Source organism: Meleagris gallopavo, chromosome 17 (assembly GCF_905368555.1).
Source record: "Meleagris gallopavo chromosome 17, MGAL_WU_HG_1.1, whole genome shotgun sequence".
NCBI classification, from domain to species: domain Eukaryota; kingdom Metazoa; phylum Chordata; class Aves; order Galliformes; family Phasianidae; genus Meleagris; species Meleagris gallopavo.
The window spans coordinates 7562296-7577693 of NC_139420.1; the positions used below are offsets into that span (position 1 = coordinate 7562296).

The 15398-nt window shown below is 54.4% G+C and overlaps 1 protein-coding gene across 2 annotated transcripts in view; it reads right to left on the reverse strand.

Annotated features, from left to right (window-relative positions):
• Nucleotides 1-13791, reverse strand: part of MN1 (MN1 proto-oncogene, transcriptional regulator) — an 82235-nt gene extending 68444 nt beyond the window's left edge. Inside the window, exon 1 of one of the 2 annotated variants that reach the window (XR_014887099.1) lies at nucleotides 9968-13791. Coding sequence is in view for 1 of the 2 variants with exons in the window: in XM_085238867.1 (XP_085094993.1) it covers nucleotides 9968-13400 (3433 nt within the window). In the remaining variant the exon portion in view is untranslated. The remainder of the gene's footprint in view (nucleotides 1-9967) is intronic. The other variant, XM_085238867.1, reaches the window with a different exon arrangement.
• Nucleotides 13792-15398: the final 1607 nt, after the last annotated feature.

The following is a 15398-nucleotide window of genomic DNA, read 5'->3' on the forward strand; positions in this document are numbered from 1 at the left end:
GGGAGAAAAAAGCCATTAAAACCTCAGTACGGGAAGCCTGCAATGGCCCAGCTAGATTTTGATTTCAACTAAGGTGTCCAAAAATACATCTCCAAGCAGAAAAAGAGCTCCAGAGAGGTTTTACAAGTAATCAGAATCGATTTGACAACATAAGACCTTATATTCCTTCTGCATTTCACATTTTGGAGAGTGTCCCAAGTGAAAAGTCTTCAAAGACTATTTGTCCCAAAAGCCACGGAAATGGCTGCTCGGTGCTATTGCCAAAGTGCATTTCCACTTTGAACATGGAAGCTTTCAGGTGTATTCATTCTTATCCATATCTTCATCGTTCCAAGGACTGTCTGCACCCAGGAACTATTTTATTAGTACTGTGAGAATACCCACCAGTTTGTTTAACAAAAGCATTTTCTCATGGCAGCTCAGCAGCAAGAAGCTGCTCCAAGCAGGCGTCCCTCTTTCAGCCCTATGCCTACCACGCAGTTTTATTCTCACCATTAGAACCCTTTATTAAAAGGGAACAGTTTAAAAACTTGATTGTGTCCCTTGATTTGCCATTGCTTGCAACTTGCTGTTTATAATATTAGCGTATGTTGGCTGGAAAGACTGCTGTAACCCAAACACCCACGCGTGCTGCATACACACCTTATCAATGGGAGAATCACCATTACTCACATCACAGAGCTATTCCTTCTAATCCAAGGAAAAGCTGCCAGAAGGAAGAAAAAATACCTTGGCTTTCACACTTACAAGCTAATGACCCATAACTACACGAAGCCAAAGTCGGTGACAGCAACGCATTGGGTCCTGCTTGTGATATAATTGCTCTAAAAAAGAAAGCAGCACAGAAATACCAGCACCGCAGATGGAAAGAAACTCCTGTCTCCCAAAATTAGCTCTGTGTGTACTCCCCCACGCTGCAGGATCTCCAGCCTGGATTGCTGAGGCACAGCACAGCGGGGCAGCTCTGCTCCTTGCAAACATTTCAGCGAGCAACACGCTGGGAATGCTCAACGTGGTGTGGCCCCAAAGCACACATCCTGCAGAAGGGACAGCGGGGCAAAGTGTGACACTGTCTGAAGCACACACCTCTAACCTCCAGGTATTTTCCAGAAGGTTCCAAGGTGGCCTGCAAAGGCCTTTTCAGCTGGAGGGGGGAAGGGGGAAATACTGAGGATTAAAGACAGATCAATTTTGTCCTAAAATTTTAAATGAAACACTCCTGTTTTGGAAAGAATTTCATTAAGGTGAAAATATAATATAGAAGTACCCATTTAGAAAGAATGTGCTATTAATTCTTAGCAGTGTGTGTGAAAGGGAAAATTGCATTTTTATCTAAATGGTTTTCTCTGCATAATCCATTTACAGTATTCTTTTACAGCTCAGTAATGGGAACTTTTCACTTTTCTATTTGGGCCTCACCACTGTGAAAAGCAGGAGCCATCTTTAGAAATGATTAAAGCACAGCCCCCCCAAAGCAGGTTCTGAGAGAAGCTTCACAAAAAGAGGGCAAAAGGCAAATAAAGCATGTCTTATAGGATGGGAGCAAGAGCAGAGGGGAAAAACCTTCTGTCTTAATGACGTAAGCCAAATTTTTGCCAAGGGGAGGAAAAAGGATGTGGGTTAGGTTTTTTCTAATGGAGAAGAAAAGGTTTGGTCTTTTCCCTCGTCTGTGTATGAAGCAAAACCAGCTCCTCTTCAATGCAGTCCATCCCAGACATATATAAAATGGTTTTGTGTTATCACTGAATGACTGCACAGGAATATTCAGAGCAAAAATAATAGTACATACAATTAAAAAACCATTTCATCGTCGTCAACAAACACTCACTTCTAAGAGTTCCATGCCACCTGAAACTAGATATAATCTGAGCAATCATTCCCAACCATCGACACGAGGATCCAGGTTTTCCTGCTGCACTGCCATCAGCTAAAGGCAATGAAGCTCAAGGCAAAGTGAAAGCAGACTCAGAATTGCCCACACTTGGTGAGGTTTGCTCCATCTGATACAATTAAGGGAAAATAGAAAATGCAAAGTTTTTAAAATTTTAGATTTTAGAATCAAACGTCTGAAACTCAAACACCAAACGGAACAGCATGCTGGCTTGGTCTTTAATGCACAAATAACCATTCTCCACATCATGCACCAGGGCCCACGAAAGAAGTTAAAGCAGTGCATTTTCTAAGCGTTGCTCGTTTGATATTCTTCACCTCTTTTTTTCTTTTCCTGTGTTGACTTTTTTTAGCTTATTTCTGAAAATCAGTACAACAAATCATTTTATTCTTCAGAATAGATCTATAGATGTAAGTGCAGCAGAAATGTAAAGACAATTGGACAATGAATAGTTTTCGTTCCTTTCACCTCGCCATACTTCTCACTACAATGCAGTAATTACAGGAATCTACTCCTGTTTTAAGCTTTACAGTAAGCTCTTTCCAAATTTAAGGCCAGCAACCAACCCTTCATTACGCTTAATAGGTAGACATAAAAACTTAATTATATCACAGTCTCTCCAACTGTATGTTTTACCAGCTCCTGGAGTTCATACTTGTCTGATTCAAGGAGGAGATTTTTCATCTGTTCCATAACATAATATTTGAGAATCGTGTACAAATTGGCCTAGAAAAAAATCAATCGAAAATACAAAAGGATTTGGGTAATTATTTGAGTAAAACTTCATTGCTTTGTTAAGGGCAAAAAAAAAAAAAGGCAACGTTTGTCAGCTCATACAAACAAGATTCACAGAGCTACAGCAGCAGCAGGACAGTGAGGCTGCACTCTGTGAGCCCTTGTCAAGGAGCTCAGAGCCCACACCTGTCCTGCAGCCCCGAGCATTGCTGACCCAAACACAAATTAATTTCTTCATTTCTCATATGTACCTCAGTTCAAGTAAATTCAGAAATGTGATACATGCACAGAACAGACTGCTTTATATCAGAGTCCTATTTTGCACGCACGGAGCTTAAAGCAAAAAGCTGAGCTTACTGCTGTAGCTTTCCCTCCGACAGCTGTCCCAGCATCCCTGCACCGCTTCAGAGCCATCTGAATTCAAACCTATTTTGCAGACAGCTACCACAAATAATAATAAAAAGATGGCACAAATCATCCTAGTGACTAAAAGCAATAAAAAAGACCGAGGAGGAAGAAGTCACTCGATAGTCTCTCTTTTCTTTGGTAGTCCCCCTCTCTCAAACTAGATAACGTGACATTTTAATTGTGATTGAAACAATCCTCATTTTTGTTCTGCCTCTAAAATTAAGCCCTTGTACAGAGAGCAGCTGGGATTGGGATGCTTTCTTCCAGCATACAAAGAAAAGCATGTGCTTACATTTAGAGGTAGAGAAGGGAACTACAGCATCCAGTAACAAGAAAAAGCAGAAAAGAAAAACCATACCGATTTTATCTTCAAAAACGCACTCATGCTTCCGATTTGTTTAAATCAAGGATGTGTTACAAGTGTTTGACCCAATATCCAGCAACAATAAAATCTGTTCCATCATAAAATAACAGCTGTTGTGCACTTTATATGATAATACTATTTTTGAAGTGTATCAGAATTATTGTCTCATAGATTGTGGTAATTTTCATTGTGATTACAGTGGAATTCCCTGTTGGGAATGAGGGTGGAATACAAACAATAGGCACATTTCTATAATTTTCATGCTTTTAAAACAGTTCTTGGCCTCAGATTTCAGCTACTCTTCTAACTGGGCAAAAAATAAAAAAAGTTTTGCAGTGTAACATTGTAGAGTGAATAAAAACTAGCGATGCAAATGACTCGGACCAAAAACACCTATAACAATAAATGCAAGAAGTTATCCAGGTGTCCTGGAGACGTCAGGATGCCCTGCTTGTGGCAGCACTGCATCAGAACCAGGAGCTCACATCACAACAGAGGTGCCGTGCCACTGTTAAAGCCAACAGCTGAAGCCATCGTGTGCACGCATTGCCTGGGGAGGGTCTGCTCCTTCCCCGGTCCAAGAAGAGAGAAGCAAAAGAACACAGCCACGATTATTCTACCCCTGGATTTCTGGAGGAGGTGATAAATACTTCCCCAGCGCTTCAGTTTCTTTTTCTGTTGCTCGGATAGAGGAATGCATTCAGCTTACTGCACTCACACGCTCCGTCAAAGCGCTGCAACCGCTGTCTTTTTTTTCCAGGAGAGGAGAGAATAGAGAGTGGGACCTTAATACAGACTCCACCACGATCTAAATGAAACGCAAACCCAAGCATCCATAAGCAGAATGACTTGACCAACTGTGCCATCTAGCCAGGAGCCTGCAGCACACACAGCACTCACAGCCTGCTGTAACCCCGCAGACAATCGGAGCATCACCTCCAGCGCTGGGTGGCAGAGAGACGCTCCTCGGGGACGGACCCTCACCGGGCTGCATTTGCATCCCTGCTGGTGTGCTATCTTCCACCCACTGCCACCCCGTGCCTCTGTGACTGCACTCAGCAAAAGGCTGCAAAATGTCACAGCGGAGGAAGGTGATCGGAAAGAGAAAGAAAAACGGGAAGGTTTTTTCTAGGAAAGAGATGCTCAAATTCTGACCAGCTAATCACCCTGGCCCTGCCTCCATTTCCTATGTGAATGGATCCATTTACATCTTCATAGCAAAATGGTTTCAGGGTATTTCAAAGGAAAAAAAGAAAAAAAAAAAAAAGCTCGTGCCATTCTTTTTAAACTGTATTTTTGGGGGAATGTTGAGGGGAGGAAGGATGCGGCCATACCCAGCTTTTGCACATATCTAGATGCTTCACACCACAAATTAAAATCCTCAATCTTAAACCAACTTAATGAGGGTATGAAATGTTTTAGATTTTTCCTACCTTTACAAATGGCCGCTTTTTCAATTAGCTGCGCTTCCTCAGCCTCGGGATGATCTTTCTATTAGCAATACAAATGCTCTCTAATATTTGGCGAATACTAATTTGCCAAATTAATGAGATGCAGACTTAACTCTAAAAATATATATTTTGTCACACCAAAAAAAACCACGCTCTCACAACCGCTCTCCGATTAAAAGCATCTCTGTGATGGAGAATACCAAGTGCTGAAGGCCCAGTAGCCAGAACTGAAGCTGAGAGAGTTAAGAGAAGAAAAGGCAGCACCTCAGCGTTCACACCTCGCTTTTAAAGGCTCCAAAAAGAGAGATCCAAGAGATTGAGCAATGTGGCTGACAGGGAAAGGCTGCACGCAACCTCCAGTACAACGTTCTGCAAAGGACCAGCAGAGCTCCTCACAGCTCACGTGTGTGTTATTTCTGTGTTTGCTCTCAAGTAAACTGTATTTATTTTAATGCAGAAATCTATCGAGGCAGCACTTAAACACAACCAGATTGCAGCTTCCCAAACCGAAAAAGCTCCTTCAGACAAACCTCAAAAGCTAATAAAAATCTGGACGGTGCAGCGTCATGCACTGCATTTTTAAGCTCAAATACTAAACAGGCACAGATAGATTTGATAAAATTAAAACCAAACGCACACGACTTATGCAACGAGAGACACCCAGCACGAGTTGAGCACACAGACAAGGAGCAATCCACCCTTGGGAGCTACAAGTGACCAACACACACATGCACCCTGGGGAGCGAGATCCCCGGGATGTGGCTCAAAGCATCATCCATAAAATGTATTAAATTTGTACCAAAAAAGCCTTTGCGTTAAAAGAGCCCCCAGTAATTAATAGTGCCTTAATAATCAGTGATGTTTTAACGGCGTCGACCAAAATGAAAAGTTTTGCAAAGGAAAAGTGAAGGATGAGGGTGTTTTTATACAAGCCAGTTGTATAGCACTATGAGCAAAACAGAAAAAAAACTGCTTTACATGTTGAAAAATCCAAGATGGGGAAAGCCAGGGCGGACCCTGAATTCCTCAAAGACCAGACAGCCTCACTTATTTATAATTTCCATAGGGTATCTCTACCCAAAAACTCATGGGGAAAAGTACAGAAGCAAAGCACACACCTCAACAGGAGCTCCCTCTTAAAAACACCCCTCAAACAAATGAAACAAGGAATGCTGTGCTTCAGAATACCCACCCCAGCCTTAAATATGCCCCCCAAAATATAGGCGTGCATTTACAGATGAAACTTGGCTGCTTTTGGGGGCTAGGATTTTTAATGTGGAACAAAAAGGCACAGGGACAGAGGCAGTGCCATGCGGGGTCGCTGGTGCCTGGTAACCAAAACGGGAAGGATCCCACAAAGCACAGTGTGACCAGTCACTTTTTGTAAGTGTGCTCTAGGAATGAGGCATTAAAACTGTTCTGTTTTGGGAAACCTTGTATGAAAAGCAATATGAAAGTTGGGCCACCTGAAGATTCACTGTGGAGCTGGCTTCACGTTTTCTGTGGCTACTCTGCCACTTTCAGATATATATGTGATATGAGAGACTAAAAACACACAGCGATTTGCCTAGCACTAAGATTTTACATGGCCACATACAGATATTTTGCCATTTACACATCCCTGCTATCCCACAGCTGAATGTGCCATTATAAGACAGCAGATTTTGTTAAAAGAAAGTGCAAAAGTGCAGAGCATGTTGGTGATGTGCGTTAATTCTGACACAGCCGCAGGTCTGTGGATGAAAAGGCAAATGGAGCGGCCACGGGAGGAGCTGAAATGCCAACAAATTCACACACTTGTGCATTAAGTACTGCATTATAGCAGCTCTAGCAATATTGCAAACTCTCCCCTTCTCTTTCAAGCAAACAAAGCAGCATCAGGAAACACACATTCATCACCGCCAAGTGCACCGAGCGCAGTCAATGAACTCACTTCCAGCAATCCTTACAATGGCACCAAACCATACACGGCTCCCAATGCTATTTCAGAGTGTGAAACACCCCACGACATATCTGACACACTCAGCCTCAGCAAACAAACCTCATCCCCCAGAAAAACCTCTCCGAATTTAGCAGTGCTGACAACAAAAGCACGCCCTGGGAAAAGAAAGAAAACAAAGGCTCCCAGCCCCTCAGCGGGACCAAATTTGTCCTTTGTGAATGCATTTGGTAGTAACTTATACACGTCACCCACTGCTGCACCAAGAGCTGTGCCCTCCCGGCTCCCACGAATGCTAGGTTGGGTGTTATGATGAAATACGGACACCAACTGAAGGATGAAGCACAAAGCAGTGCTGCGCCCAGCACAGCACGACGGCCGCACAGCTACCGGACTGCGCTCTGATTTTTGCCATCAGCGCCTGCACGGTTCTGGGTTACACGTGGATGTCCTCACCTGGCACATGCAGCGAACATCAATTAAAAACGAAAACCAAGAGCCCCGTAGAACTCAGTGAATGGGTTTCTGGAGAACAGCAATCAACACCGCGCTGAAGGGAAATCGCTGTGCTTCAGTGAAACCAAGCAAAGCAAAAAGCTGCTAAGCTAGAGCTGGTTTTCACGTGAATTGGATCGAGTTGCTCTTTGTCAGCGAGAGCCACGCTACTGAAGTCAACAGGAGCTCTCCAGGCTGAGCACGGTGATGTTTCTCTGCCGGCTGTAGCTGCACGGCAGAGCAGAGCGTGATGTTATAGATAGGGGAAGGAGCGATCGGCCTTCACCAAAGAGGTGCTGGTACAAGAAACTACGAGTCAGAGACAATTCCTGACTAAAGGTTGTTACTAAATAAGACAAGTGCATGTGAACTGCAGTCTGAAATACCATTATCTGTCCTCGTCTACCTTTAAATCTCACAGCTCGCACAGACTGCCAGGTAATTAGCTAATTATTTCACTACCGACATGAGCATGAAAAAAGAGATGAATCATAAGGAATGCAAACAGCCACGAAAACAACTCAAACAAGTTGTCTCCCCCAGCAATCCGGGCATCACTCGCATGTGCTTCTGGTGCTGCTGAGTTTTAAGGAGCTCCTCAATCACAAAGAGCCCTCTGAGAGCCACGGTGGAACCGGAGCCCTCGTCCCCCCCCCACACACACACACAGCAGAGGAGAGCAGCACGAAGGCAGTGCGGAGCCCAGCGCTGCAGTCAGCCCCGTGCGTCGCCGTGTCCACCTCCCCCTCTCCCTGCACCCAAGGAGAACCAACGCAGATTGCAGGTTTCACCATCAGATTCAAGCAAAGAACATTTTCTCTCCCGCTACATCGTGTGTTAGCACAAGGAATTGTATGCCAGAGAACCACAGTTACGGAAAATTCTCTGCCGGTGTCCCCGAGTTTTGCCATTTGAACCCTTCCAGCGACAGAAGGGTGAAACCAAACAGTGCCTCTGTCCCCTGCTATAAAACCAGCTGGCTGTTTTGTGCCTCCGAAATACCCAAGCCCGTCCTTATATAGGACCCATGATGGAATGGTTTCCTTCTGAGTGATGAGCTGCTCCAACAGCAGCGCTGTGCTTATCGCGACCAGGGACGTATTGCTCAAGATGTTACTAAGAATAGCGGTGATCCAAGTGCACGTAGGAGTGCTGTGAAAGAAGGCAACGCTCCACACCACGCACACACAAACAAAACATACCGAATTTTTAAGCCAAACTGCACTTCTAATAAATGTGCAGACTGTTCGCTGTTGTTTTTTTTTTCCTTTTTTTAAATCTATGGAATTAGGGTTTATGGAATAAATTCTCCTTTCGCAATCTGTTCTTAAGCACGAGGCGGTGCGTTCACGGCTGTGCATGTGTGTGCAAGGGGATGTATGACGGAGGGAGGGCGAGCGTGTCTGTGTGCAGAGTCTGCCAAGGTGGAACTGACAGGAGCTGTGATTTGTGCTAACTAGCTATTGATCCAGTCAGATCGAGATGTTGTGTACAAGAAACAATAAAAGAGAAGGGGCCAGGAAGGATGCTGTGTGCAACTCCATTTAAAAATGGAAAAGAAAGGCCCCAAACAAACCAATTTATGTCCTTGCCTGGGTGAAGCACGGAGAATGCTGATGGGCTTCCTACAGTCTGTTGTGCATGCTAAACACTCCCGCTTCAAATGAGAGTCTCCTGAGCTGGGCATTAACCATGAACAAAGAGACAAACAGTGGGGGCGAGGATTCACGCTTCAGAAAGCCGAAGCTGGAGCACCGACCAGAACTGGGAGTGGGGAACTGATGATGCCCCAAGCACCTGAGCTCCTTCTCACTTCCCAACGCCTTTCTTAGTAAGATTACCGAGCGCAAAACGTGGTAAAAAGTCAGTCTGTAAGATCTAGCCTATTCCAAACTACGCCATCGTGCCAAAACTGCAACTTTCCTGGGCTGAAATAATGCATTTCTAGCGTGTAAATCATGCACGTGCACTTGTGGCACGTCACACAACCACCCGTGTGCCCTCACACACGTGTGCCCATTGTAACGTCCCCATGGCGGGCAGGGAGCTCTAAAATACAGCCGTGAGATGACAGAACAGAAACCGATTGAATCCATAATCGCCTTTATCTTAAACAGCCTTTATCATAGGGAGTTCTCCATTAGAATATTTTTTTCAGAGCTCGGAGGATTACGATGCCCCGTGGGCACGGGGAAGGATCAAAAATTACAATGAGTACCAAAATGAAACATCTGCCAGCTAAGCAAGTTTTACACCAGCGGACCCAGAACCTAAATTTAAATTTCCTTCTTACTAAAGAAATAAACGCCAAGAGCATCGCCCTGCTACCAGGCTCCTGGCACGTGCAGTAAAATACCTAAAACTGCATGGGGACCACTAACAAATACATGTTCCCACGGCTTGGACAGATCTTTCGGAGGAAGCGGATGCAAAGCACAGCAGGTGGAGCCCCCCAGGTCCCCCCCCCCCAGCGCCTGGCTGAGCCCCCACACCTCAGTGCTCTGCAGGTGGCCACTAAGCTCAGAACCACGACCCAGGGCCCCGCCGGACTGTGGCCGCTTTGTCCCCAGCACTGCTGCCCCATCGAGCTGTGAGGCAGGGTGAGGTTGGTGCATGCCTGGTAACCCCAACAGCAGCCCACAGTCCCCCCCCGTGGGCCAGGATGCGCGTGGGACAGCGGATACCTTCTTTGCTGGGGTTCTGGGGCTTGGGCTTCTCCCACGGCGCCATGGGCTTGTCCTCCTCCTGCCCCTCCATCAGGGCCTTCTCACCGGGCAGGTACCAGGTGGAGTTGTGCTCCGCCATCAGGGAGTCCAGGTCGATGGTGCTCATGGCGTTCTTGACGCCCTCCGAACAACACCCGCCCAGGTCACTGTCCCCATTCTGCCCCGCGCACTCCCCCTTTTTGCTCTTCAGCCCCAAGGGTTGGTCTTCCGAGATGCTGAACTGCTGCCGCTGGAGCTGGATCTGCGCCTGCAGGATCTCCAGAGGGTGAATCTCGTCCTGGGCCGAGGTGCTGGTGGGGGTCCGCACCTGCTCCATGCCCGGCGTGCCGGGGTGCGCACCCGCCGTGCTGCTGAGCCCGTAGCTGTCGGGGGTCGAGGTAGATGTATTGAGGAGGCCGAGGGCCAGGGGCTTCTGTCCGTTGAGCAGCGCGTGCTCCCCGCGGGGCAGCTTGGGCGAGCCGCCCAGCAGCGGGCTGCGCGTGGGCTTGGGGCCGGCGTTGTCGGAGCTGGAGGACACCTCGTCTTCGTTGCCGTAGCTGGTGCTGACCTCGTCGGCGAAGTCCACGTGCGGGGAGCCGCCGTCCGACTTGGTCACGCTCTGGATGCCGCTGTCCAGCGAGGACATGAGGTCGGGCTGCTCGCCCAGCAGCAGCTCGCCGCCCTTGCCCCAGGAGGGCGAGGTCAGGGGCTTATCGTGGGGCGTGCCCCCGCCGCGCTCCGCACCCGAGGCCCCCGGCGGACCCCCCGCGGCCGGAGGCGCCGGTTGCCCCGGGCTGACGCCCGCCCCGCCGCCCTCCGCGGCCGAGAACTTCTCGAAGAAGGTGCCGGGGCTGACGTGCCCGCTGTCCCGTTTCCGGCGGCCCCGCCCCCGCCCGCCGCCCGCCTTCCCCTCGCCGCCGGCCGCCGGCTCCAGCGCGAAGCCGGGCGAGAGGCTGCTCTCGGCGGGCAGCAGCGGGGCGGCCTTGCCCGCGCCCCCGCCCGCCGTCGGCCCCGCCGGGAAGTACTCCGGGGCGGCGGGCGGCGGCGGGTCGGGCTCGGCCTGGCTCAGCTTGCGCTTGGCCTCGGCCGGGCTCTTCTTGTTGAAGGTGACGTTGAGGTTGGGGGCGCCCAGGCTGGCGATCATGTTCTGGCAGGCGGTGGAGAGGGCGGCCAGGCAGCTCTGGCCGAACACGTTGTCCTTGCCGGCCGGCTTGCTGAAGGAGCCCAGCGACAGCGCGCCCAGCTTGCTGGCCGCGGGCCGCGGCGGCGGCGGCGGCGGGGGGAACTCGGGCGGGGGCGGCGGGTAGGCGCCGGGCGAGGCGCTGAGGGCGGGCGCGCTGCCGTGCGCCGGGGGCTGCCGCGCCGCCGCCCCGAAGGGGAAGCCGGGCTGGGCCGCGAAGTCGGCGGGGCCGCGGCGCTCGGCCGGGGCGCTGGGAAGGGCCACGCCGCCGCCCGGGGACTGCAGCTGCGAGAGGCCGCCCACGGCGGGCGCGAAGGGCGGGTGGACGCCGGGCGAGGGCAAGGCCTGCGCCGGGCCTTCGCCCGCCATCCGCAGCGGCTCCTGCAGCCCCAGCGCGCCGGCGCCCGGCCGGAAGAGCACGGCCGCGCCGCTCGGCTGCAGGCCCAGCTCGTGGGGGGCCGCCTCGGCCGGCAGCCCCGGCCCCGCCATGCGCCGCGGCAGCAGCTCCCCGGGCGGCGGCGGCCCCGCGAACCACGTGCCGTCGGGCGCCAGGTGCGGCGCGGGAGCGTCGAAGCCGCGGGCGGCGGCGGCGGCCTCGCGCTCGAAGCCGGGCGGCGGCAGGGAGCCGGCGGGACCCACCTCGCCGTGGTGCCCCAGCTGCTGTAGGCTGGGCGGCCGCAGGCGCTGCTGGCTGCGCGAGGCCATCTGCTTCATCACCAGGGCCGCGTTCTGGCGCTGCGCCAGCGCCGGGTGCTCGGGGCCGCCGTGCGGCAGCGGCCCTACGAAGGCGTCGGGAGCCGGCGGGGTGAAATCGCCCGGCAGCCCCGGGTAGGACGTCGGGGAGAGGTGGCTCTCCATGGCCGGGCCGTGCATGCCGCCGGCCCAGGAGGCGCAGCGCTCGACGCCGGGGTTGCCGGGGAAGTCGAAGCGCGGCCGCTTGGCGACGCTCACGTAGGGGGCATCGAAGTGCTGCAGTCTTTGATTTGGTGGCTGTTGCGGAGGAGGGTGCTGCATATTAAACACGGGGTCGGCGTAGGGATGCATATTCCTGTTCTCCAGTCTGTGAATAGGGTATTCAAACTGTGCGTGCTGGTTCTGCATTATCGGCCCATTGTCCTGCAAGTTGGGGTTGGGAGCGTTGGCTTCTGTTTGCTGTTGCCTAGGGATGGCCGGCGGGCAGGAGTTCTGTCTGGCCAGCAAGCCCGGCGGCTGCTGCGGCTGCTGCTGCTGCATCAGCGGGTGCCTGGCGCTGGCCCCCGGCTCCAGGCTGGCGGGCATCTTCCGCGCTCCCCCGAAGCGCTCGAAGAAAACGCCGTGCTGTTGCTGCTGCGGCGGCGGCGGCGGAGGGGGCTGCGCCTTGGCCACGGCCATGCCCGGCGCCCGGGGCAGCGCCGTCCCCGCGAAGCCGCCGCCCGCCGGCACCTGCCGTCCGCCGCCGTAGTGCGGCAGCTGCCCCTCGGGCTCCGACGGCGAGAAGACGGGCAGCTCGAAGTGCGCGGCGGGGCCGTCGCCGGGGTAATTGTATTCCAGCGAGTCCTGTGCGGGGAGCCGCCGCTGCTCCAGGCCGTGGGGCTCGGACGAGCCGGCCGCCGGCAGCCCGTGGAAGGAGGCGGCGCGGTTGGGGGACTGGTCGAGGGGCAGGCAGGGCGCCGGCACGGCGTGTCCGGAGGCGCCGGCGCTGTGCTGCTGGAAGTCGGGCAGGTTCCCGGCGCGCTGCTGTCCGAAGCCCTCGGCACCCTGGCTCTCGGCCATGTGCTCGTAGCCGTCGGCGAACGCCGTCTGCCCGCCCAGCGCGCCGTTGTAGCCCAGGAGGCGGCCGCCGTGCACGCAGGAGGCGCCGGGGTCGGGCCCGAAGTTGCCGCCGAAGTGCGGCTGGTGCTGGTGTTGGTGCTGGTGCTGGTGCGGGTGGTGCGCGCCGCCGTGGCCGCCGTGCGGCTGCTGCCCGCCGAAGAAGCCGTGCACGGGCGGCTGCATGCCGGCGCCGTGCAGCTCGGCGGGGCCGCGGCCCGGGAAGCCGTAGCCGTCGCCGGGCAGGCTCATGTTCATGCCGAGGAGGGGCGGCTCGCCCAGCGCGCCCAGGGCCGGGTCCACCGCGGCCGCCGGGCCGCCGCCGGGGAAGGCCGGCGCCTTGAAGTGCGCGCTCATGCTCAGTCCGGGCTGCCCGAAGCCGCGCTCCCCCTGCCCGCCGCTCCGGCTGCTCATCTGCGGCTCGAACTGCTCCAGCCCGAACATCCTGCGCGGCTCAGAAGCGCATGGCCGCCCGCTGCCCCGCCGCCCCGCTCACATCGCGCCGCGCCCGCCCGCGCTCACCCCGCGCCTCTCCGCTCGCTGCCGCCCGGCGCTGCGCTGCCCGGGAGCCGACGGGGCGCCGCGCCGCCGCTCATAGGCTCCTCCGGCGCCCGGGAGCCGCGCGCCGCATCGCCGTCCGCCGGACGCGCGGGGCTCCGGGGGCGGCGGCGGGGCCGGGGCGGGCGCTGCGTGCGGGCGCTCGGAGGGCTCCGCGGCGCTCCCCTCGCGCGCGCTCCCCCGCTCTCAGCCGGCGCTGGCGGAGCAGCAACAAGTTTTGCATTTCAGCGATGAATTTCAGCCATCGGGGCTGCGCCAATGAGCGCCGCGCGGCCCGGGGCGGGGCTCGCCGTTAAGGTGGCTCCGCCGCGCCGGCTCCTCGCCCCTCCCGCTTCGCTCCGCTCCCTCCGGCCGCTGCCCGGCGGTGTTGCGGGGGGAGCCGCGCGGAGTGATGCCCGCCCGCCCGGCCCGGCCGTCGGGGCGCGGAGCGGAGCGGCGAGATTCGGGCGCTCCGAGCCCGGGAGGTGCCGCTGCCCGGCGGTGCGCGGTCGGAGCCCTCCCGGTAAGGGCTGAGACGGGGAGAGGCGGCCCGCCCCGGGTCCGGGCAGCGGGAGCGGCGCGGCCCGAGCGCGGCGCCCCCGGGGTGAGAACACCGCTTGGACCCGGGGGAGGATGGGGAGGGAAGCGGCACCTGCGGGGCTCGCAGCTCGCACGTTTCGTAGTGAAGAAAAAATAAGAAGAAAATGAAATTACTCGCACCAAAAGAAAAAAAAAAAAAAAAGAAGAGAGGGAGAGATCTATAAATAAGCGGCCGAGAAGTATTTGTGTATGGCAGCAGAGTTTTAAAGGGATTTTTTCTGCAGGATCAGGATGCCGCGCTGTGATTAAATATTGATTTTGTGTAATTAGTTTTCATGTGAACTATCCTCCTCGCTGATGGCTTGGAGATTTCAGAACGGGAGAAGAAATGGAATCGGACGTGGAAATTATTACTTAGCAGAGGGACGGGGGTGCTCGGGGCCGGCGGCGGCACAAAGGGGAGAAGCGAAGTTCCGTCCGCAGCGGGGAGGGCGCTGACAAAGCGGAGCGGCGGAGCCCCGCAGGCGGAGCGGTTCGGATCCCGCAGTTCTGCAGCTCCCGCAGGGCCCGACCCCCCTTCCCACCACCACCATCACTCCCCCCAGCCCCGGGGCTCCGTGTGCGCTCCTCCCGCGGCCGCCGCGCGCCCCTCCGCGTCCCTCTGCGCCTGCGTGCGCGCCGTCGGAGCGCGTCTTGCGAACGGGCGCAGCGCCCCCTGGCGGCCGCGCGGCGCAGCACTCCGGGAGAGCCGAGCGGAGCCGTCGGGGCGCGGCGCGGGGCGCTGCGGAAGCTCCCGCGGGGCCGCAGCACGGGCGGCTGGGACGCGATGCGGGGCTCCCGGGTAGGGGGGGAGCATTTCCGACTCTGCCTTTAGGGTAGACGGGGCGCACTGTTCTAATTCGCAATGTTAACAGTGCGTTGTGTAAATGGTCACTGATGTCCTCTCGATCCAATCTTTCTCTGGCCACAGGGGCGTTCTATTTAAATGGGGATTTGTTTTTGTTTTTAATGGAAGAAAAGTCTGGATTGAGCTGGAGGGGGGTCCGAGCACTGATGGAGCTGTGGGTGTCTCTGTGCACTGCAAGGAATGGGACCAGATGGCTGGCCTTCGGGGGTCCTTCCAGCTCAAACCATTCTGTGGGTCTACAGAGACATGAAATGCAGCAGAGCACAGAGAACACTGTAAATGACAGCAACACCAGTGCACAGAGGCACTGTCAGTGTGTTCGTGCCAGGGTCGCACAAAGGTATTTCCCACTGAGGTTGCCATGTGCCTGCTGGACGATGTACCTGTCAGGAGTAGCACTGTACACTAATTACTGCTGTAATCACGTTGGATTCCATTTGCGGCCGACCCTTTTTATC